The sequence below is a fragment of the Thermobia domestica genome, chromosome 12, assembly GCF_964235325.1.
Source record: "Thermobia domestica chromosome 12, izTheDome1.hap1.1, whole genome shotgun sequence".
NCBI classification, from domain to species: domain Eukaryota; kingdom Metazoa; phylum Arthropoda; class Insecta; order Zygentoma; family Lepismatidae; genus Thermobia; species Thermobia domestica.
In genome coordinates this window covers 99,149,130-99,172,240 of record NC_137465.1, presented here as the reverse complement: position 1 = coordinate 99,172,240, position 23,111 = coordinate 99,149,130, and the positions used below count along the sequence as shown (strand labels likewise).

The window sequence follows — 23,111 nt, the reverse complement described above, 5'->3', positions numbered from 1 at the left end:
TCAATCTATTTAAACTAAATCACAGTCATATTCTTAGCATAGTTTGAGATTGAGAATTTAAATATGGTCCATCCAAATTATACATGCCATACCATTTTCTCCAGAAACAAAGCTAAAGACTACCATTTAAGCTCAATAAATCACCACCATCAACATCTCTGAAATAAGATTTCTTAGGGTATTGAATCAATTCCAGTAAGAGTATTTAAATTAGCAATTTGAAAACGAGGCTGGCTTTTTATCGACAGGTGGCAATCCTGTGCAAACGTGTGTTGAAAACACTGGTAGAACATCTCATGAGTAAATGGTACTAAATGCACTGACCTTGAATGACATTGACAAGTGTGGGTTTAAGTACACGTAAAACTGAGTTATTACAACAGGAGTAAATGTATGAGCATGCTTGTTCACCCCGTGCTCATTCGTACGGACAGTGAAGGATGAGAATAAACTCAAGACTGGATGCAGTAAGAACTATGAGAAGTGAATTTGGTAGAGAAATTGAGGTGAATGTTCACGGATGATCGAAACACTACACTTCGAATGCCTTCTGAAAAGTTCAAAATGAAGACGAAAGCTGTGAGGCAACGCATAACGAAGAAAAATCTAGCACAAATGGAAGTTTTATGTTACCTAAGCTACGGGAAGTGGGTTGAAAGTAAGAAACAATATTCAGAGAAGCAAGCAAGATGAAAAAGATTTATTTTTGTGGCATGAACAACCAATAAAAACGTTGCCTTTTCCATATTATCAATTGTATATAACTGGCTGATCTCTACCACGTTATGCAAGATAGGCAGAAGTATATACAGTAGTGCACTCTGTATTCCTCTCTGCGAGCGGCCGAGGATGGTTTAGAGTATGAAATGCAAATAAGTTACGTACCTGCCCTTGAAATTATATTCATTTTCATACAAATTAAACGTTATAGGGGTTCAGATCCGACGGACTTCCTGTCAGTGCGCCCCTGACTTATATGACTCACAGTGAAACAAATTTATAAATCTTATTGCTATCAAGTACAATGGCATTATTAATAATTTTTTTTAGATATTCATATTTCAAGTCATGTTACTAGATACTGAGACACTGGAAGACTAAGTACTGCTTAAAATTTAACCCAAAATATGCAAAAACACAGTGGCAAATTTGTGTAAGAAAAAAAGATCCTATATCCTAGATAAGCGATCGGCAAAATCCATATTCTCTGTCTGCGTGCCTGTAAATCGAATAGTGCAATGACGGGACATCGGATTATCCTCCTTCCTAACTCAGCGTTGCAATCCTGACGTAAAGGTTTCTTCTTTTTTTCAACTAATATAATGTACATTTTGAATTTAAACAATACTAGTAAGATTCTTAAGAAACATTTCTTTTACTATCAATGAGTCAATTTCTTTTTATCATCAGGTGGTACAGTGTTCCACATAAATATCGCAACTCTATAGTAGTACAATACTTTATTTTATGCATTTGAAATCAATATTTCGCTGGTTACCTGCCTATCAGGCGTTAGTTTAAGGTTAGATTGATTATGCAGCAACCTGCAGAACATTGATTTCAAATGTATTGCATAAGATAAAATCTTAAAACTGTAGTCGAGTTGCGATATTTATATTGAACACTGTACAAGACGAAAAAAAAAATGAAATGTTCCTCTCTTTTCCGTCGATATTAACCTTTAAAAAAAAAAAAGAAAAAGTTTGTTTGTGTCATATAAGTCTACAAATTTCTAATAGTTTGTAAAATACATAATCGTTCTCGCAGAATAAGAAAAAAGTCTTAAAGATCATGAAATCTCAAACACCCCCGAATCGCCCAGTTTTGTTCTAGTGTCCCCTTTGAAAATGAGAACGCCGCTGGAGAGCGTTAATATACACGTTGAGAATAGGTGCGTATAAATTATAGAGAATAAAGTTGAAAGAATGACTGCGTCAAAGGTTTTTTTTTTTTTCTGCTTATAAATTACCTACGAGAGCAAACACATTTTATACTCCGTTAGCTACTCGCACATATTTCAAGGTAAAAGCACAGTTCCGCACCTCCTTGCCCGCTAGGTCCCAAGTATGCAAAAATGTCCGCCCTGTTGCCGACTTCTGATGTAGATTATAGTGACAATTTAAAGCTTGGAGACCACTTGTTAACCGTTCTTATTTTGAAAACTGCTGCAAAATTGCATGTAAATATTAAAATAAAGGCTTACGAATACATGAAAACCAAACATCAGAGGTGATACGTACCTTCGTGACCTCCTTGTTTTGGCGTGGTGCAGCCAATCACTTATCGCTTCCCTGATTTGCTCCTCCGAACACTCAGGATATAATTTTTTTGCAGATGCTAGAAAAAAATGTACATATGACTATGTTGATATATATGAAATTATACATTCATTAGTAAACTTAAATCCTAAAATAAGAACATCAAAAGTGAGAAAGAGAAACCCTAACAACAATTTTGGTATGCAATCCTTTTCCGTCTGAATGATACCTTGGTAATGAGATATTTGCTGTATTTACGAGAGTATAATACTTCACGCAATTTTTATACGGAACAGATAAAGAAAAACTATTTCGCATACAGCATACAGAGAAGTTTATGCTCCGATTTCCCCCCCTCCCACTGCCTCTCTGTATTGAAGATTGCTGAAATTGTCATTCCCAGCAGTGAGTCACTCACCACACCAATGACTCCCCTCTCAATCTAATTGACATTTTTATCATTTGCAGCAATTGTCAGTGACTTTTTAAGTAAATAAAAAAGTGCAGTCATTACAAAGCATATACGACGTATGATATTTTCGTCTTACAAGTTTAAATAATGTGGGGAGAGGATTGGAAATATTTTGTGTGATCTGGAATTGAACCAACGGCCATGTTTCACATGCCTTTCAAAATTATTGTTTATAATGAGAATCATTGTTTTAAGGTAATAAAATTTGGAACAATTCAGCGGTATAATTGAGTAAATATAGTAGAATTTTATGGCTTCTACTAACGCCAGAAAAAGAACCTATCAAATTAAAAATTCCTCACTTATTGAAATAATTAAACATAACTGTACTCATCTCACTTTTCTTCTGTTTGTTTTGTTTTTGGTGGGGTCTGTGTTACTACAAACACTCAACTTACATTCTATTGCAAAACAGTATATTTTATATCAAAGAACAATTTGTTACTCAAAAAGAAACAATATACAGGGTGCTTCAGGAGGAAAGGTCAATAATTTGAGAGGCGGTCAGATTTGTCGACTACAACAATAAAGTTTACATAAACATATACGTTTTAAACCTTTGTTTCAGATTATCACTACATGAAGTTTAATGCATGGTGACAAGGGTACACTGCAATTATGTTGAAATGCGTACTGTGATACTATAAGACACGAGAATGGTAACTAATGTAAAGAGGACTGAGGAGGATACTACAGGATTAACACTACTCATAATTGGCACCAATGGTCCGCGGAAAACCAACATGCTTCATGCGAACAGTTACCAGATGGAACTTTCGTGTTGACAGTGCACCATACCTTCATCTTTTGCAAAATACTTTCCCTCCGTATTTGGAGGATAGTATTCTTTCTACACATCATGTGATACCAAATGGACGGTGAACCGTTTTCACTCGACTATCACCCAGTGCCTTCACGCAAAATACTAGTCGTTGGATTGGATGTTTTGGGCTAGTCTAATGGCCACCTAGGCACCTGTTCTAACACCCTTGGGCTACTGTATGGGTGGTTGAAAGAAAAGGTGTACAGTGTTGGTAAATAACAGCGGGAACATAAAATGAATGAAACTGTTTCAACGTAACTCCAATGTACACATTTCCTTGTCCACATGTACCAAATTCATATAGTAATATCCCTGAAACAAAGTTTATATGGACTTCTTGTTCTGGACATGCTTGAGCACAACCTAATTATTGCCCTTTCCCAATAAACACCCTATAAACTATCAAGCATTGAAGACAATGCGATCACGATTAAAAAAAAAATGCACAAAAAAATCTTACCAACAATAAACTTGTAGGTTTGTGTCTCCACAAACGACAGCTTCCTCACACAATTTATTCCCGACTTTCCTGTGAGGCTATACAGCTCAGCAACTTCATCCACCACGACACGACGAAGAATATTCTGTGCTAGTTGTTTTGGAGTTTTTCCACCACTCGCCAACATTTGAAACTGAAAGTAACATTGTATCGATTGTGCTGTGTTAATGCAGCGAAAAAATTTCATGCATATAAATAATATTTTTCAATATTTAGTTAATGTTAGAGCAAATAATCACCATAAATTATTTCTTGTGATTAAGTTATCTGCCAAGGTTACATATCTTTTATATGATGTGAAATGTGGTGGCAAAAATAAATCAGCAAATCTGATGAAAACTAGGATCCAATTTGGATAGATTAATACATCTTACTTTTAAACAATCAATGTTATTGGTAGTTTTTTTTTTCAATGTTACTTTCGTTTGTTTGCTGAAGAAACCAACCTAGGAAATGCATTACATTTTTTGCCAACTCCACTGTTTTTACTTCATAGAGCATGTGGAGGAATGTAGTACTATCCGAGTTCCCATGATCGCTAAAGAAGATAATTCTTTAATGTGTGACTTTTTGAATGTGTCTTAATTCTGCAAATTTGATAAAATTATACATATACATAGTCAATATACACATACATTCTTAGTTGTTGAAAACTTTTTACACAATTTAACTTATAGAAAAAAACATGCATACGGATGAAACGTATTTAATAACTTCAAAATGTCAACTCTTACGACAATTTAGTATTCAGCACCAATGTTGTAAATGTCAAGTTTTTGTCTTACACATGAATATAGAAGCGAACAGTCAATATAAAAGTGAGCAGAAAGTGAAGTTTAATTTCAGAGCACAATAAGATAAATAACAGACACTCAATATTCTATTATTACAATGAAATAGTGAGAGTAGCAATATAAAAAGTATCATACAAACATCCCTTTCAAATTAATACAATTGCCATGACTTCAGAAAAATATGTATTTCGTAAATTCACAACTTTACTCATGCAAAGCGACGATTTTTTTTTTTTTAAATTTAATAAGTTAGAACACTGAAATAGAAGATTGACGGACTGTGCCATCAGTACTACTTTTAGTTGTTTATATTCACAATGAGGAGTATTAATGGTGCTATCTAGTAGGAAAAAAAAATAACAATGGTAAATCTCATACAGGATGTACGCGAATCTGAACCTATAAAGTGGAGATAATCTATGTATCTCCGGAAAACTTAGGTCAAAGTTAGATCAAATTCAGTCACCAAAAATCGGGAGCATTCTGCTAGGGAGCGCTACATAACTAATTTCTGTGAAAACAATTTATTTTCTGAAATGTTATAAAGTCTATAAATGTCTACTCACGTAATATTGTCTTGGTTGCTCATTATAGGTAACTATTTCAGACTCCTGGATTTTTCACCTTTGTGCTCTAGAAAAGATACAACAGAGCTTCTAACAACATTGAGGATTTTCATTGACTTTCAATGGAAATCTTGAAGTTCCAGAAAGTTCTCGTCAAGTTTTCATTGTTTTAATAAAAGCTCTCTTCAAAATGATAACATTTGAAAACTTATCTAGAATTTCTGGAATTTTCAGAATTTCCACTGAAAGTCAATGAAAGACAATCGAAATTCTGAAAGTTATTAGAAGCTCTATATAGTATCCTTTACAGGACAGAATGGTGAAAATCCACGAAATTCCTTGAAATGGCGACCTATAATAAGCAATCAAAACATTATTTAACTAGACATCCAGAGATACTGCGAAACATTTCAAAATGTCAATTATAGGTTTTCACCGAAATTAGTTATGTAGCGCCCCCTAACGAAATGCGTGAGACTACCCCATTTTTGGTGATTGGTTTTGATCAAACCTTGATCTAAGGTTTCCGCAGATATATAGATCACCTCCACTTTATGGGGCCAGGTTTGCGTACATCCCGTGCCGAATATGCCATGAAACAATTTCTTATATTTGGATGGGTTAGAAACAGCTAGCAAAAGACATCTAAATGTTGTAAGTATGCACAAAATTTTGTTTTTAAAAATAATAAGTTTAAACAATTTTAAAAGACACTTACACATTTCCGTTGAAATTTAGAATTGCCCCCAATGTTTGCATCGAACTCTTTAAAACTAGCATCTGTTGTAAGTGGGAGACCTGATAGTACTGCAAATCCTTCATCACAGTTTTCATCTGATGAAGACTTTCCCCCAAGACCGAAGTCTATTTTTGCTTCTATTCTTGTTATCTTCTCATTGAGATCAGATACCATTTCCAACAGCTGAACAACAGAATTTGTCAACTTGCAACATCCTGAAGAATACAGAATAATGTATTAGATATACAAAATTGTTACGACAAAGGCATGTTCAATACATGAAAGATGACTTTCAACAATTTTTCATACCCTGTCATATTGAAAAGTGCATGTTCAATACATGAACATTTAACGGTATTCCATACCTTTTAATGTTTGAACATCAAAATTTAATGCTTTCACCAAAACAAAATTTAGGGAACGAAAAAACAATCTAACAATCACCAAAAAATATACCATACATTTTCCCGATATATCTATATATATAAAAGAGAACGCACAAATCCTTTGTCCGCTCATCACGCTAATACGGCTGAACCGATTTCTTTCATTTTTGGGGGGTTCTTAGGATTTGGACCCTAGATGGTTTTTATCATATCACTTTAATTTTTAATTACCAGTGTCTTGAGATAATGGACCATTCAAGTGTCCATCCTTTGTTAGTTATTCATCATAGGTAAAAATAAACGTATTTATATGCAACCCGCATGACCCTGTGACTCGGCGGGTTAACATAAATGACAGGCGTTATAATGGTTTTTATCATATCACTTGAAAGCGAAAAAGTAAAAATTATCTAATTAACAAAGTTTATTGCGTTCGGGGGTGACCGCAGCGAAGCGGGGCGGGTTAACATAAATGACAGGCGATATAATGTTAACATTTACTGCAATCTTCTATGGTTTTTATCATATCACTTGAAAGCGAAAAAGTAAAAATTATCTAAGTAACAAAGTTTATTGCGTTCCGGGGTGACCGCAGCGAAGCGGGGTGAACGCTGCTAGTCTTATATATAAAAGAGAACGTACAAAATCCTTTGTTCCCTCATCACGCTAATACGGCTGAACCAATTTCTTTTATTTTTGGGGGGTTATTAGGATTTGGACCCTAGATGGTTTTTATCATATCACTTTAATTTTTAATTACCAGTGTCTTGAGATAATTGACCATTCAAGTGTCCATAACGTACAAATCCTTTGTTAGTTATTCATCATAGGTATAAAAATAAACGTATTTATATGCAACCCGCATGACCGTGTCACTCGGCGGGTTAACATAAATGACAGGCGATATAATGTTAACATTTACTGCAAGCATATTTCACGGGTATTAAACACATGAGATATGGAGTTGTGCATTTAAATTTTCATTTCAACCCAGCGAAGCGGGTAATATATGCTAGTTATATATATATATATATATCGGGAGTACAAATTAGTTCGGTCTTTTTTTTTTCCTTTTTTTGGGGGGGGGGATCAAAAATACATTTATTTCAAAACAAAAAGAATAAACAGATTAATCAAAGTATTGCCCATTGTTGGCTACTACCCTTTCCCACCTCTCAGGCAATTCTCGCCTTCCATCTAAAAATCTCGTCCTTTGAGGGATCCAAGTTAGGAGCCAATTTTCGATTCCTGCGAAAGAAGTAAACCGGTGACCTGCCAAATCGTGCGGCATCCGTCGGAACAACCAGTAACCGGAAGGAGCAATGTCCGGGAAATACCAAGGGTGGATAACTTAACGAAATGTGCAATATTTACAATTTGTTATCTGTTACGGTTACTATTTTGTAACCCATTTCTGCACCTACTTAATAACGGTATTAGTCAGTGTAACTTTTAAAATGGTACGCTCTGAATTATGTTACGCTGAGTAACGTTACTCAATGGAACATTCTACATTTTGGTATTGTAGTTACGGTCACCAAGGGATTAGCGTTACTCGAAATACCCACGTATGTCGTACCTGCTTGAGATTGTTAAGATAAAACTGGTTCCACTGAATACCAGTTCTCTCTCGAACCCAAAGGGTTTTGTTCCTTGATTTTAGCGATATGAAACGTATTGAAATTCTGCAGAACATTTTTGTGTAAGTAGACATATTTTTGTTATGATCAGTACCATTTCTATGTTTCTCTTTTCTTTATCGGTTACCTTTTGTACCTGTATTTCATCTTCTTCAATTCAGATGGTCTTGGAGTACGCTTGAGTAACGTTTAAACATCCTTGGCGACAGGGAGTCTAAGGTTGGCTTTAAAAGAATCTCCATTATACTAGCAAATAAATTCCACATTCTTCAGTCTGTTTTCTTTTTCCTCATACTTAAGATTCAGTAAACACCTTAGGCCCTCAGGCACATGTCCTTTGAGAATAGCATTACTTTGATTGCTCTGTATTTAAAAAGAGGAAAAAGAGAAATGATCAAAGAGTGAAGTTTTTAATGTAAGCTTATTGATAAGATTTTTACTTCTTGTGATGACACTGCCGATAGTTGAGTTGATTTGGAGTTTAGCGTCCTTTTCGGCAGCGAGGCTTTATGAGACGGGACCTACTGATTAACATGGAATCGAAACCACATGTGCTCACGCCGGGAATCGAACCCGGGTCTTCCAGGCGAAAGGCGCGTACGCTGAGCGCTTAGGCATGAAGGAGCTCACTGCCGGTAGTCACCATATATGTTTATTTTACAACAGTCTTGCACTGACCAATGTGGTTGAAGCTCGAGCTCACTTCCCAACAAGGCTCGAACCCGAAGCTACATACACCAAAGTTACACATATACTGGCCCCCAGGGAAGCAGGAAGGACATTTCATTTGCTTGCAAGCAATTTAGTTTATAAATCAAATACATATCAGACATCAGTGGCGTAGCGAGAAACTCATCAAGGGGGAGCAACACACAAGATTTGGTAGAAAAGATCTTCTGCGGGGGTGCACCAATAACTACCAGTAGGCCTACAATTGAATTGAATTGGATTTTTTTAAATGCCTTTAGGCACCTGTGGTGTGAATGAGGAAATGCCCTGGAAATCCTAAGTATCTGTTCTCGGTGAATCCTTTTGTTGAACGTTTAGAAAATTGACTTAAACTATCGATTTTGCAAAACTTCCCTTTGATTTAAGCCCAAATCTAAACATGACAGGGGAAAATTTCGGAAAGTGTAGCTATTTTCACTCCTAGCTTCTCACTTCAGGTTGTGTATATTTACAAGGAACGGGGTGCACGTGCGCCTTTGCACCTTTAAACATATTTCTATTTTATCTTATTTTTGTAAAAAAAAAAAAAAATCTGCCAGAGAAAGAAAATTGTCAAAAAGTGCTACCCATTCAGAAGACTATTTTCTTCTCATGTGAATGTTTTGACTTCTCGTGGCAATGTGGTAATCTACAGTTTATTTTGTCTCTTTTTCTCCCTTTGATTTTTAATGTTCATTGTATTGTTTAAATGCTTATAAGTGAACTTGCGAGAAAGTGTCATAGTCGAAGATTGTACTACTTGTAGAACTGATATTAGAAAGTAAATAAAAGAATTATCATGGAAATAAATTTTTCATGTTGTATTCAGAAAACAAACATAGGGTTCTTGCGGTTCTAAATTGCGGTTCTGAAATTAATGTATCGCAGGCATTCGTTGATATAGTAGCCTACATGTTGGTTCTCACCAGGTACATTCGCAAAGTGTCCCCTCGAGATTCGTGTAAAATTGATTTGAACGCTTAGAAAATTGACTTAAACTATCGATTTTGCAAAATTTCCCTTTGATTTAAGCCCAAATCAAAACATGACAGAGGAAAATGCATGATTTAAATGACATGATTTAAATACAAAGTTCTCTGCTGTCTAATGTGTATTGTACTAAATTTAGCTGCCCATGCCGGTAATTGGCATATTTATGGGCCTTCATATATCCGGAATTCTATCATACACTACCATAACGCTCGGACACAAAATTTATTTTAGTTTCTTTAGATGTTACTAACTGGACATGAATATGGGCATATGAAAAACAAATTGGATCAAGTACTGCTTCTGACACATGTTACCCATCCCGGCCGCCATCTTAGATCCGCCATATTAGATTTTACTTTTGGTTTTTCAAATGGAAATAGGTGCAAGTGTTACATCGGACATTTACGTTTACATTCACTGGTGTAATGTATTTTACCGTAGCTTGTACCATTTGGAAGGTATTACATGTTCATTCCCTCCAGCCACTTTGCGGAATAGACATTGCAGGTTAATATCAGTTACGCTTACGTTTTTGATGTTGACAAATCAAAACAATTTCTAACTGGTAAACTCCTTACAACATAGGTGTCATAATCTTATTACATTTCCATGAGTGATTGTTATTACTTCCATGTTATACTATAATAAGGAAGTATTGTATTACTGTCAAAATGCCTAATGTAGATCCAGATACGACCAGATTTGGGTGAAGACCTACCATTTCCGTATTGACATCTGTGTGTCTGCATGTATATAAGTTCAGAGAATATTTCATCAACGATAACACATAAAAGATTGCACATACACACGGGGCCCTGCATAACTTTCTATTTGGTTCAATATGAAGTGCTTGACATTTAATGGTATATACAAGCTACGATAAAACTCAGTACACCAATGAAATTCCGAGAAAAGTTTACATTAATTTGATGTATCATTTGAACCTATTGCCATTTGAAAAACCGAAAGTTAAATCCAAGATGGCGGCCAAGGTGAGTAACATATGCCAGAGAAGGAGTACTTGATTCAATTTGTTTTGCATATGCCCATATTCATGTCCAGTGAAATCTAAAGAAACTAAAAGCAACTTTGTGTCCGAGTGTTATAGTAGTGTATGATTGAATTCCGGATATATGAAGGCCCATAAATATGGAAATTACCGGTATGGGCCGCTTAAATTAGTACAATACACATTGGGCCACGGAGAACTTTGCATTTGAATCAATGTTACACGAATCCCGAGGGGACACTTCGCGAATGTACCTTGTCAGTCTCCGTACAACTTGGAATCGCTTAACATTAGTTTTACAGGAAGAAAAAACGACATAATTTGGAACAACTTTCCAGTTTCGATCATCTGTATTTCCTCCTTATTTATTCGGTGTAAGGACCTCAAACTTTTTTAGTTGGATCTTGCTTATCGAAAGGTTTTTAAAACTGCCTTACTGCCCCCAAAGTCTGAAATTCAGGGTGAGGTGGGGGCGGATGCCTCCTGCCCCATTGACGCCTCTATCTAGCGGCTGTCATATGAAACTATCCCACGGCCTTTAACGTGGTTTTAGTTATACTTATTGCGGACTCTTGACTGCGAAAATATTACGTTTGGAAATAGAATTCATTTGCTGAGCAAACCTGAACCTTATTGAAAATGGACTTGGATCCATAGTGCTCTGAACGCCTCAAATATTACTTTTCTTCAATCAATTATTGACTTAAAAAACAACCAATTACATAGGCTTGCAGAAAATATTCTAAAGTTAGCACAACATGAAGTGTGCTTCAAACTATCATTACCTTTCGAAAATTTATTATTTTAAGATAATTTTATTAGCATGCGTGTTCTGAAATAGTAATCAAATGTTTGCAATTAAAATTCACACCCGCCTCCATGAAACGCGATCTTAGCCCCTAAGAGCATAATTAGGAAATTTTCAGAAGCAGTAACTCCGAAATGACTTGTTTAAAGGCTAAAGTAACCACACAAGCGTATTTCTGCTAAAGTTCTAGCCTTAAAACACTTAACATGACTCCATTTGTATTTGAAATTTTGAATTCCAATCAAAGATGGCAGCCATGATGCTTGATAGCACTATCTGATGTGTCAGACCACTTAAAAGTTTCATCATTCTCCCTCAACCCGTTCTCAACGCACAAGGGTGGTGAGGACTTTTGTTTCACCATGCATATTGATAGATTGTGTGAAATCTCCACAGTAGGTAGATTTTAAAATCTACCTAAAAAGCTAATTACAACCAAGAAAGTACTTATGAGAATCACTCGCAAGAGGGTGTAATAAAAAGGGGTTGGAATATGAAATAAGTTGAGAATTACTAATCTATACTGAAATATTCTGTACCCAGCACAGTGTTATAAATCAGGATAAAATAAATGAAAAGGTCGGTTGCTAGTAAAGAGCAAAAAGTCCTAAGAAATAAGTTATTACATGATTTTGAAATATGTTAAAAATCGTGTTTTAAACTGTTAAAAATGTTTAAAACATGTTTTTTTCGTCTGTTTTAAAACATGTTTAAAACGTTTTGAACGTCTTTTTTTTATGTTTTAAACACATGTTTTGTTCTTTAAAAAAAAAATAAAACTATTTTTTCCAACCCTTGTCTGGTGCCTAAGTAATAACATGTTATAGAACAAAACCATGTACCAAATTGGTCGCCAGGTTGGAATTTTCGATCGCCAGATCGCCAATGATGACTGAATATTTCAGTTTGGCGATAGACATTTGCGTAAATTATATCTTGCAAAAAAAGAAAGAAAAAAAGAAAGAAAGAAAAAAACTATATGATCTTGTTCCTGGATTCAGACTTGAGGTTTCGTGGCGTGCCTGTAATATATAGCAAATCAATATATAGAAGTCATTACATATGCCGGCATGAAAAGGTAAGAAATATGGCGTTTGAAGCGAATAACTGACAATGTACAGGGCCAAATGAACACATTCTCACACCCAAGTTTATACTTCAGCCCCTTCACCTTCCGTCAAACAAAATATATTCGTAGTTCTTTTATTGTTGTAAAGGCGAACCTGTCCTTTGCCCTGTCGCTTTGTAAAGTATAGCGATCTTTATTCTTTGGACAATGGGCTATCTGCGCACCATATTTCGATTATATTCAGCCAGTAGTTACGGAGAAATAAAATAGAACATACAAGGCAAGCCGAGCCGAGCCTATCGCCGGCCGAGCTCGGCCATCACATGTAGTGATCTTTATTCCTTAGATAATTGAGTATTTTCGCATCAAGTTTGGTTTAAATTTAGCTGATAGTTACCGAGGAATAAAGTACTACATACACACACACATAATTACAGTACATCTGGAGTAAAAGTACAACATCCGGTCAGCTTACGCCGGGAACTAAAAAGAAAAGTCCTAACATCAGGATCACAAATAGAACATGCTATATGTAAGCGGAATCCACTTTCAACATCGCAATACTAATGGAGGGGGGCTTGAGCCGTGTGATCCTCCCTGACTACGCCACTGTCAGACATGACCTACAGCTTAAGGGGATGTCTTCCCATCATCAGAGGCTTCAGAATCTTCATAAGATAACATGTAAACTTTAATTCATAAATATCTTAGAAAATACTGCATTTAGGAACTGGTAATTTTGTTGCCAAAGAGTAATACAATTCAGATGACTGTCACAATTTTGCACATAATTACTTGGATTAATTGTAATGCATTCTTCCGTATTGAGTTACTGCAGGTAAAGAGTCAAAAGACCACTTGCAAACCTTATGAATTACTATGGATGACATTCTTCGAAGAACAAATGCTGAGGAGGGATGTATTATGACAATTTGAAAAGTGAAACCCGTGTCTACCCCTCCAGTTTCATAATCATTTATGCCTTGAGCAGTCTCTCTTCCCACTCCCATCTCCCACTTCCTACTGATTTCCCACAACTTTACGACGCAACTATTGTATCTGAATGTGCTTTTTCGGCGTAAGTTGGTATGATTCACGTGTCAACAAAATACTTCGTAGAACAAAGATAATGATCTTTGAAATCTCAGTATGGAATGTCTTTCCAAATGGTTTTCTACATCTTTTGTTGGTTGAAACGGATGGATTCTCCTTCGAAGCAGTAGCTTTAATCTCTTCCACTCACAAATGTACAACCAAAAAAGTCTAAATGTTTCTTATATATTTGCCTATATCTTTTGTTTTATGGGAGGATAGATTTCTTTTCATTTTATAATATTTATCACAAAAATGCACACAGTACGATGTTTCTGTTGTTAGAACGGATTAATTGTGTGCAGGGATGGCAAAAATCAAGTTTTCATTGTGTGTGTGTGTGTGTGTGTGTGTGTGTTTTTTTTTTGAATAACTAGAGTGGTTTATCAAAGCACCATTATATATTTACCATATTCGCGTGTGTCAATGTGTGACAAAAAGTAAATAAATAAAGTATTTCATGGATCATCACCAAATTTGGTAAAAATACAAAGAGTCAAGAATTAGGAAGTGAGTTTGTTATTAAAATAGTCTTCTCAAACCGAAAGTGGTTTAAATAAACCATTTCCGGTTTGATCATTGATCATCATAGATTGAAAACGTAATACGTATTAAGATCCGGGTTTCTGTTTCGAAAGAACATATTTAATCTCTATTATTAACTCTCTACTAAAACCGGAAGTGGATCATTCAACTATAATTTCTCGTTTCAATAAATATTGGTCTACATAGAGCAAGAGCGGTAGATGAAAGCAGTTTTCCCCATTCGGATAGCTCTCAAGTGTCTCAAAAGTGCAGTGGCGTAGTCAGGGGGGCTCACCCGCCTCAAGCTCTCCCCATTAGTGTTGTAATGTTGAAAGTGGATTCTGCTTACATGAAGTATGTTCCATTTGTAATGTTAGAACATTTCTTTTTAATTTCCTTAGTAAGCATAAGGGAGCTTCTAGTTTTACTCCAGATGTAATTAAGTATATTTGTATGTAGTACTTTATTCCTCGGTAAGTACCAGCTAAATTTAAACCAAATTAGATGTACAAGTACCAAATCATCAAAGGAATAAAGATCACTACATGTGATGGCCGAGCTTGGTCGGCGATAGGCTCGGCTCGGCTTGCCTTGTATGTTCTATTTTATTTCTTCGTAACTACTGGCCAAATATAATCGAAATTTGGTGTGCAGATAGCCCATTATCCAAAGAATAAACATCTCTATACTTGGTGGCCGACTCGGCAAAGGACAGGCTCGGTTCGGCTCTTTTGTATGTGGTACTATATTTCTCGGTAACTATTGGTCAGATTTAAATCAAATTTGGTTTCCAATTATCGCTTAAGGAATAAAGATCATTATATATTATGTCTGGGCTCGGTCGCCGACAGTCTCGACTCAACTTGTCTTGTACGTTGTATCTTCTTTTTCAGTAACTACTGGCCGAAATATTTTAAACAGGGATGCAAGTGGAATGCAGGACAAAAATGTCCTTCTCTCCTCTTGCCTTATGTTTTCTTACTTACTTGACAAAAGTTATATTATTTTGCTTGGTGAATTCTTTTCCTTCAACCTTCAGAAAATCATGCTTTTGCAAAGCTCTGCTTTCTTTTAAGCCCCAAACAGAAACATGATGGCAAAAAGTTTCGGAATGTGTTGCTATTTTCACTGCTCGCTTCTCATTTTAGATAGTGTATATTTACAACAAAGGGGGGAAGTGCACCTTTGCAGTCCCTAAATCCGGCCCTGTATATATATATATATATATATATATATATATATATATATATATATAGATGGATAGATAGATAGATAGAGATAGATAGATACAGTGGCGGTTCCAGGATATGAACAAGGAAGGGGCTAAACCATAGTTTGCAGCTTTATCCAGTGTAAAGCAGAATTGAAGCCCATTTTAACCAGTGTATACCTGATCGTCAAGGGGGGACTATAGCTCCTATAGCCTTCCCTCGGATCCGCACCTGTATACACGGATTTCTCTGTAAAATGGGGGGCCTCATTTAGATGGAGAAAGCATATATCAGGATTTTGAAACAAATTGCATTCAAATTATTCCAAATATTATATCTTCTTAAATGCAATAAGGGGGCCCACATGTGCTTTGGGGGGGTCCCGGGTCACCTTGCTCCCCCAGGATCGGCGCCCATGCATATATATATATATATATATATATATATATATATATATATATATATATATATGAAATGCTTGTGTGTGAACGCCCCCTTGATGAGTTTCTCGCTACGCAACTGCAAGAATACCTTCCATGTCCTCTAGTGATCTTCAATTGAAACCGGAAGTCGTAGGAATGAACCACTTCCGGTTTCAATAGTGATATCCATAGAACAGGAATTGTAACAGTAAGAAGCGGTTTTCTGCATTCTATTCAGCGTTCTAAAAATAGCTGCCATCTTCTGTCTTGGGCCTCTATTCAGACCGGAAGTGGTCGAAAATCAGAAACTTCCTGTTTTAACGTTGAGAGTAATAGAATAAATCTATAATAGATAACAAGAAGCTGTTTTCTGCAATCAGTTAAGCGTCCCAAAAATATACATTTCGTCTGTATTCTAATCCCTCTACTAAAATTGGAAGTGGAAGAAATCTATTACCTTTTGGGGTTTCAATATTAATTGTGAAAATATTGCACTACAGAAACCTACTTTGTTTTATGAACTTTTTTTTTTTTTACTTTGTTGAGTAGCCCTAACATGTATTTTCTTTTAAAACATGAAATAAGTCAAACTGGACATCATACGTAAACTAGTTTTACAAATGATTTATCAGTAGAGCACAGATTATTTACCACTCTGCTCATTCAGTACTGTCTAAGCTTGACTAAGTCAAACGGAGTAGCCCATCTGAACAAAGGATTATGAATTAGGGAAACTAATATATAACAGTGGAGTATACTGGTTTGATGGCTTGGGCTACCACTAACCTTTATGACACCTGTACAATATTATTATTATTATTATTATTATTATTATTATTATTATTATTATTATTATTATTATTATTATTATTATTATTATTATTATTATTATTAATCAATTTGTAATAATAATAATAATAATAATAATAATAATAATAATAATAATAATAATAATAATAGTAGCTCTTCTTCTTTGGAGTAACGAGCAGTTGCTAGTTGGGAGTAGTTCCTCTTTAGTAACGCCTATGCTCTTCCTGCTAGTCTAAAACCTAGAGCCCGCTCCTTTGATGGACGTGGTCCCGGGACGATTTTTGGTGGAAGAGGTTGAAGGCATTACGATGGTTTAGATCCTACCTTAGACTGTTGCTCTGCATCTCCTGTAGCCTCGGTGCTACACCGGAAGCATGTCAGTGTAGCTCTGGGAACACTGCTTTCGAACAAACAAGCAAATAATAATAATAATAATAATAATAATAACAATAATAATAATAATAATAAAGAAGAAAAAGAAATGAAATCTTTCAGTATTACCTTCCACGGTTAGGCTAGGCTAAAAGAGACGGTGATGATGGTGAGAAATGAATGAAATGGTGGAATGAAGAAAGTGGGAGGAAACGGAAGAACCCCGAGAAAACCCACGTACACGGTGTTTGTCCACCACAAAGTTCACTTAGCGTGAGCGGAAATCGAACCAGGGACCCCATGCACCAGAAGTGAACGCTCTGCAACTGAACCACCGCGGCCTCTTATAAGAGAAAGAGTACAGATGAAGTGTAAAATCAAATTTTTGTGCTATATCAATCATTTCCATGTTGAACAAATATAGTTTTATTGAGAAAGTGTATAAATATATAGAGAGTTAGGATGTTTTGAGGGGGCTCCAGACCCGTTGGACCCCGTTGGTGTGTCACTGTGTGCGAGTTATAAAGAACGCTGAAATAGGCGATTAGCAACAAAGGAGCCCAGTCTACAAGAGCTAAGATGTCCGACACAGTTCCCAAATACTCCCAAAATGCGTTGTCATTCTTGTATAACTTCATGTTACCTTCGCCCACGCCCAAAAGTGAATGCTGTATCACTGAGCCACGCGGTCCTTTGTCGTTGAACAGGATCGTGTGAAAATACATAATGGAGAACGCATAAATGCGATTGGTATTTTGTTCAAGAGTTCAAGTTAAAATATTCTTCACATCTAGCCGCGAAATACAAAGTGCATTTGCTCCAGAAGTGGTGAATGAACACACTATATGGTATTGGTTTGTAAACTTTCGTGCCAGTGAAAACATTGAAAACTAAACCCCGCGTCCACCGACCAACAACATGTTCTGATGAGCTCCTCAGGATGACTGTGAAAGCAGATCTTCGGAAAAGTATTCCTAAAATTGTAAACGAATTTGATACAGATCATGACACTATTGTTTGAGGTTTCATACAATCAGCAAATAGAAAAAGTTGGATTAATGGTTACATAAGTCACATCGGCTAATATCGCCGTTAAAACGTATGCCATTCTTTGAGTGTATGGAATAACCGAGAAGTTTTCCTGCATTAGATTGTGAAAAATAGATCTGCAATTGTAAACAATCAGGACTTTAGACAACAATCGAAAACAGTCAGGACAGTAGTTGGATTGTGATCACTTCAGGAACATATTTTCCAATACCACCACCGACCTGCAGAAGGTGCTAATATGATAATGTTTTATGGTGGAGGTGATAGATCATGTCTTTCTGTGTCGAGGAGAAATTATCACTGCGGATCGTTCAACGGCAAGAAAGTGGAAAGAAACGGGAGAATTCACGCACGCAAGGCTTGTTCACCACAAAAGCCCACTTGGCGCGAGCTTGGATTGAACGGAAGATCACACAAACCAGGGGCGAATGCTCCATCACTGAGTCACCACAACCCCCTGTCATTGAACAGAATCGTGAAGGTGCATCACGGAAGGCGCTTCGGCTAATAAATATCGAGGATCTTATACCTTTTACCATTGGTTTCTCAGTCCTCCTAAGATAATGTAAATTTTACTTCATGAACATCTAATGAAGTATGGTAGTCAACAACTAAAAATGCTCCAAATGTACACCGAAAAGCAATAGAAGTTGGATGATTGTTTCAATTTTACGCTTAATTTTAGATCAAGAGTAACGAACATTTTTTGGTAACATTGAAGGTTGTCGGCTCCAATTTGATCTTTGCGAACAGATGTGCTGCTTACAGGCAGGGATTTCCCTCCCCCCTCTCAAGACCTTTTCCAATTCATTCTCGTTCTGCCTCCAGCACTTTGTAGAGAATATTTTCAATGATCTTATCTGGAACCACTATGCCATTTCTAAAAGAACTGAAAATAATTTAAAATACTGCTGCTAGACCAACATTATCTTAAAAAAAAAAAAAAAAGTGTAAAATAAATGTAATTCGTGCTCTACTTCCACTAAACACCAATTGGTGCTTCTAGAAGTAATACATATCATTATTGAGATTTTAAATTCTGCGGACCCAAATATTAGTTCTTGCCCTTCCAGGGAAACTTCCCAGTTACGGCACTGTCATCTTCATAGCTATATACTGTTGGTAGCCATACACTCAGCAATTATATACAGCCTGCGGAAGAAAAATACACAAGTATGCAATGTACTTCATTATAGCAAAGGAGACAAACTTTCTAATAAACACGAGTCGTAAAACACTTTTCTTCAAAGCAAAGATGGCACCTATACTGAGACGAACAATACTGTCTCGACTGAGATTCGATGTGTCGAGACGAGACAGAGATAAATTTATAATTCGAGACGATATCAACCCAGTCCAGGCCAAGAATACTATTGCAAGGAGTGTGTGTTCTGTATAAATCGATGTGTTTAGCAACCTTAGAAAATAATATAGAATTTCATTTTTCTAGAAACAACGGGCATAAAGTAAAATCTCGGAGATACCCTAGTATAATAATAGTGGCTATAAATTGGCTCCATATCTGTTAAGATTCTACTATAATGTAGATAGAGTAACAGAAATTTTACTTTTTACATTTTTGCTTCATTCGGTGTAAAACACATAAAACTGAAACCTAGATAATATAAAATTGTTACATGGTTTTCCCGGGAGAATTCTGAACTTCTGGGGTATTTTTCATCAGCCTAACCTCTGGATTCATTCCTGTTTAGCTGTTGTACAAAGCTGCAAGTTAATGGTACATATTGATATGACGTATTCGACAATCTCTGCTTAATAATTCCAAGGGGATATTGTCACTTACGGAGTTAGCTACAAAATGTTTAGATGTGTTTTTCCTTTCGCGGGTTTGCGCAGGAAAGGAAAAAGCGTTCATATTTTATCGTTAGTATGTACACTCATGTGATGTCCAAAATTATTGTCGCATGTCTATAAATATGTTGTTTTAGGAATATAATTTGATAACAAAATCGCCCGGTATTTCTTATAATGTTTGTATGTGTATCGACAAAGACATGTATGTGGCAAATTTCATGTCAAAAGAGCAGTAAACAATAATAATAAAACGAAAATAAAACTTTCTATAAAAAAAATCCATATGATACAATACTAACATGAATGTATAAATGTTGCATGGAATAGGTTCACCACATCCCATAAACATAGGCACATAAATCCTGCTGAAATGTGATCTGAGCCCATTTCAGTAAAATTATTAGAGTCCCCAGTAATAATACATCTTTCTTAATGCTTTAAGTTGAGTTAAATATTATCCTCTCAATTTAACTCCTAAAGAATGGAATGGCCCCACGATGCTATTTCCAAAAGAACTGAAAATAATTTAATGATGCTGATGCCCCATCATCATACCAAAAAAAAAAAAAAAAAAAACTAAGATGAATTATAAAATAAATTTAACTCCCGCCCTACTTCCACTAAACACCAACTGGTGCTTCTAGAAGTAATACAGATCTTTATTGAGATTTTAAATTCTGGGAACCCACATATTAGTGCTTGCCCTTACAGGATGGAAATAACAGCTTTTGCATCTGGACGAGCGGCCATTTTTGTTGAGGCTCAAGATACAAAACCTATCAAAAAGAAAGGGAGTCCGAGTCAGAAATCAGTATTATGCCTACTAAAATATTGGAGGGGATGTATTATCAACTATACATTGCACAAGATTGGCACAAATGAATATGGATACATAAATGCTACATTAATTTTGTTCTAAATTGAAAACAATGGATCCAAATGTGCAAAAAAATGAATTATCTAACCTCCTCTCCATCATCATCCACTAAATGGAAATCGTCGTCGTCCTCTGGTGCATCACCATTTTCTCGGTTTTCTATTCCTCGAAAACCTCTTTGTGAAACGTGAGCTTTGAGCTTCTTTCAATAGTCAAACCCTTCGTAACTACAACCGGAGTTAATTATACCTATCCGTATACATTTCTAAACTGAATGACTATATTTTGGAAGAGTTTGTAACCTTTTATGGACTAACATAGGGTGAATATTAATTTGCGAATTATCTCAATATATGAATTTGAAATATAGCAAAACAAAATGTGCAAATGTTAAGTTTGAGCAAATCAGTGGCATAAAAAGAATCAGAAATGGTAAATAAGTGGCAAAAATTTTTGACATGTTGTACCAGAAGCATGTTACAATTTTGAATGATCATTGACACGAGACATTTTAAGAAAGAGGTTCTGCTGAAGCTGAAGAGACCGTTTAGAGAAGAACCTAATCCAACAATGTTCTGTTCATAGTAAAGAGTTACCCTGAAATACAAAACAAACGACTTTTAACCATTAACGATAGTCCACTCACCTTGTCTTTTTGGCTACTTTTCGTTTCCAGTTTTTCATGTGTCTTGTACGTTTTCTAGACAATTTTGGTGTTGTCTGATAACAAAATTATGACCATCGCTGCTTAGAGTATCGTTTTCTTTCGACTTTGTGTGCATTTTTCTTGTAATTATTAAAGAAAAGCAAATAAGCACAGAAAAGTTTCACGAACAGTTAGGTTAAGACGTATAGTGTCTCTATTTTCAGTCCAGGGTGTGCGGTGGCTCGGTGCTTGGGGTCCCTGGTTCGATCCCAGTTCACGCCATGTGGACTTTGTGATGGACAAACACCGTGCTCGTGGGTTTTCTCGGGGTTCTCCCGTTTCCTCCCACTTTCTTTATTCCACCATTTCATTCATTTCTCATCATCACCGTCTCCTTTACCCCAACCGTGGGACGTAAAACTAAAGATTTCATTTTCTTTTTTTTCAAATTTCAGTCTAAAAATTAAAAAAAAATAATGAAAGCACACACTTCAAATTCTGCCAAATAAAATTTCGAATGATTACGAAGAGTTGCAATAAATATTCAGATTACTAGACTAATCCTATACAGTACGAAACCTCAAATTGTTTGAAATATGTAATTAACCGGGTTTGATTCTGCTTTTCTCATTAGGTTATTTGCAGGTTTGGGATTTAACAGTTAATGAAACTGAATGTGGAAGAGGGATTTAACTGGTTTTGCATCTGTTGCCATGATGGATTTAACAAGTTTTGGCAATTGGTACAGGCCCGTATCCAGGGTGGGTCTAGGGGGGTCTGGCCCCCCTAAATTTTCTCTGCCCTCCCTAAAATTTTTACGGTAGGCTTGCAAATGAACTATAATACGATGATAAACTATAGTATGGTTGGATTGGGCCCCCCTAACTTCAGCCGCCCCCCTACATTTTTGGGCTGGCTACCGGCCTGAATTGGCACATATTTCAATCTCAATTTTCAACTAGTTAAAATGGCTTTTTCTACTGAATACTATTTGGAAATAATAGCTTTCCAACTAAAGTTTCCAGAGCAACCACTATCTCTCTCTCTCTTTTTTTTTTTTTTTTTTTTTTTTTTAAGTGAATTTAACGCGTTTTGCGATTGGCCTACTAATATATCGTATATATATCGACACGTTCTCTAACGATCCAAACGATTTATGGTATGGATTCCAAATCTTAAGAATAGATTTTATCTCAGCTTGAGTCTTCTATTAAAGTAAGAACTAAAGTACAACTTTCGGTTTCAACATTGATTCCTAAATATTAAAAATCGTAAGAGATGATGAGAAATCGTTTTTGATGAGAATTCAGTTTCCGATAAACAGGTTGCATGTCTCACATTATCACTCTATTGCTACCGGAAGTTATAAATATATTTCCGGTTTTAATATTGAATCTGCATAATTTGGAAATCTACAGTAATTTAACAATGTAAAAAGAAACTCACATGTAAGAGAACAAGGTATTAATGTTTTCATAACTTTGCTCACTGCACCGAACACCAGTAAACCTTAGTCAAGACGGACAC

At 35.9% G+C, this 23,111-nt stretch overlaps 1 protein-coding gene across 1 annotated transcript in view; it reads right to left on the bottom strand.

Annotated features, from left to right (window-relative positions):
- Nucleotides 1–3,215: 3,215 nt before the first annotated feature.
- The window catches only part of LOC145666052 (uncharacterized), a 39,460-nt gene continuing 19,564 nt past the window's right edge, over nucleotides 3,216–23,111 (bottom strand). The window contains exons 4-6 of the mRNA XM_081733150.1: nucleotides 6,131–6,366; nucleotides 4,014–4,185; nucleotides 3,216–3,247 (exon numbers count right to left, since the gene is read on the bottom strand). Of these exons, the coding sequence (XP_081589276.1) occupies nucleotides 3,216–3,247; nucleotides 4,014–4,185; nucleotides 6,131–6,366 (440 nt within the window). The remainder of the gene's footprint in view (nucleotides 3,248–4,013; nucleotides 4,186–6,130; nucleotides 6,367–23,111) is intronic.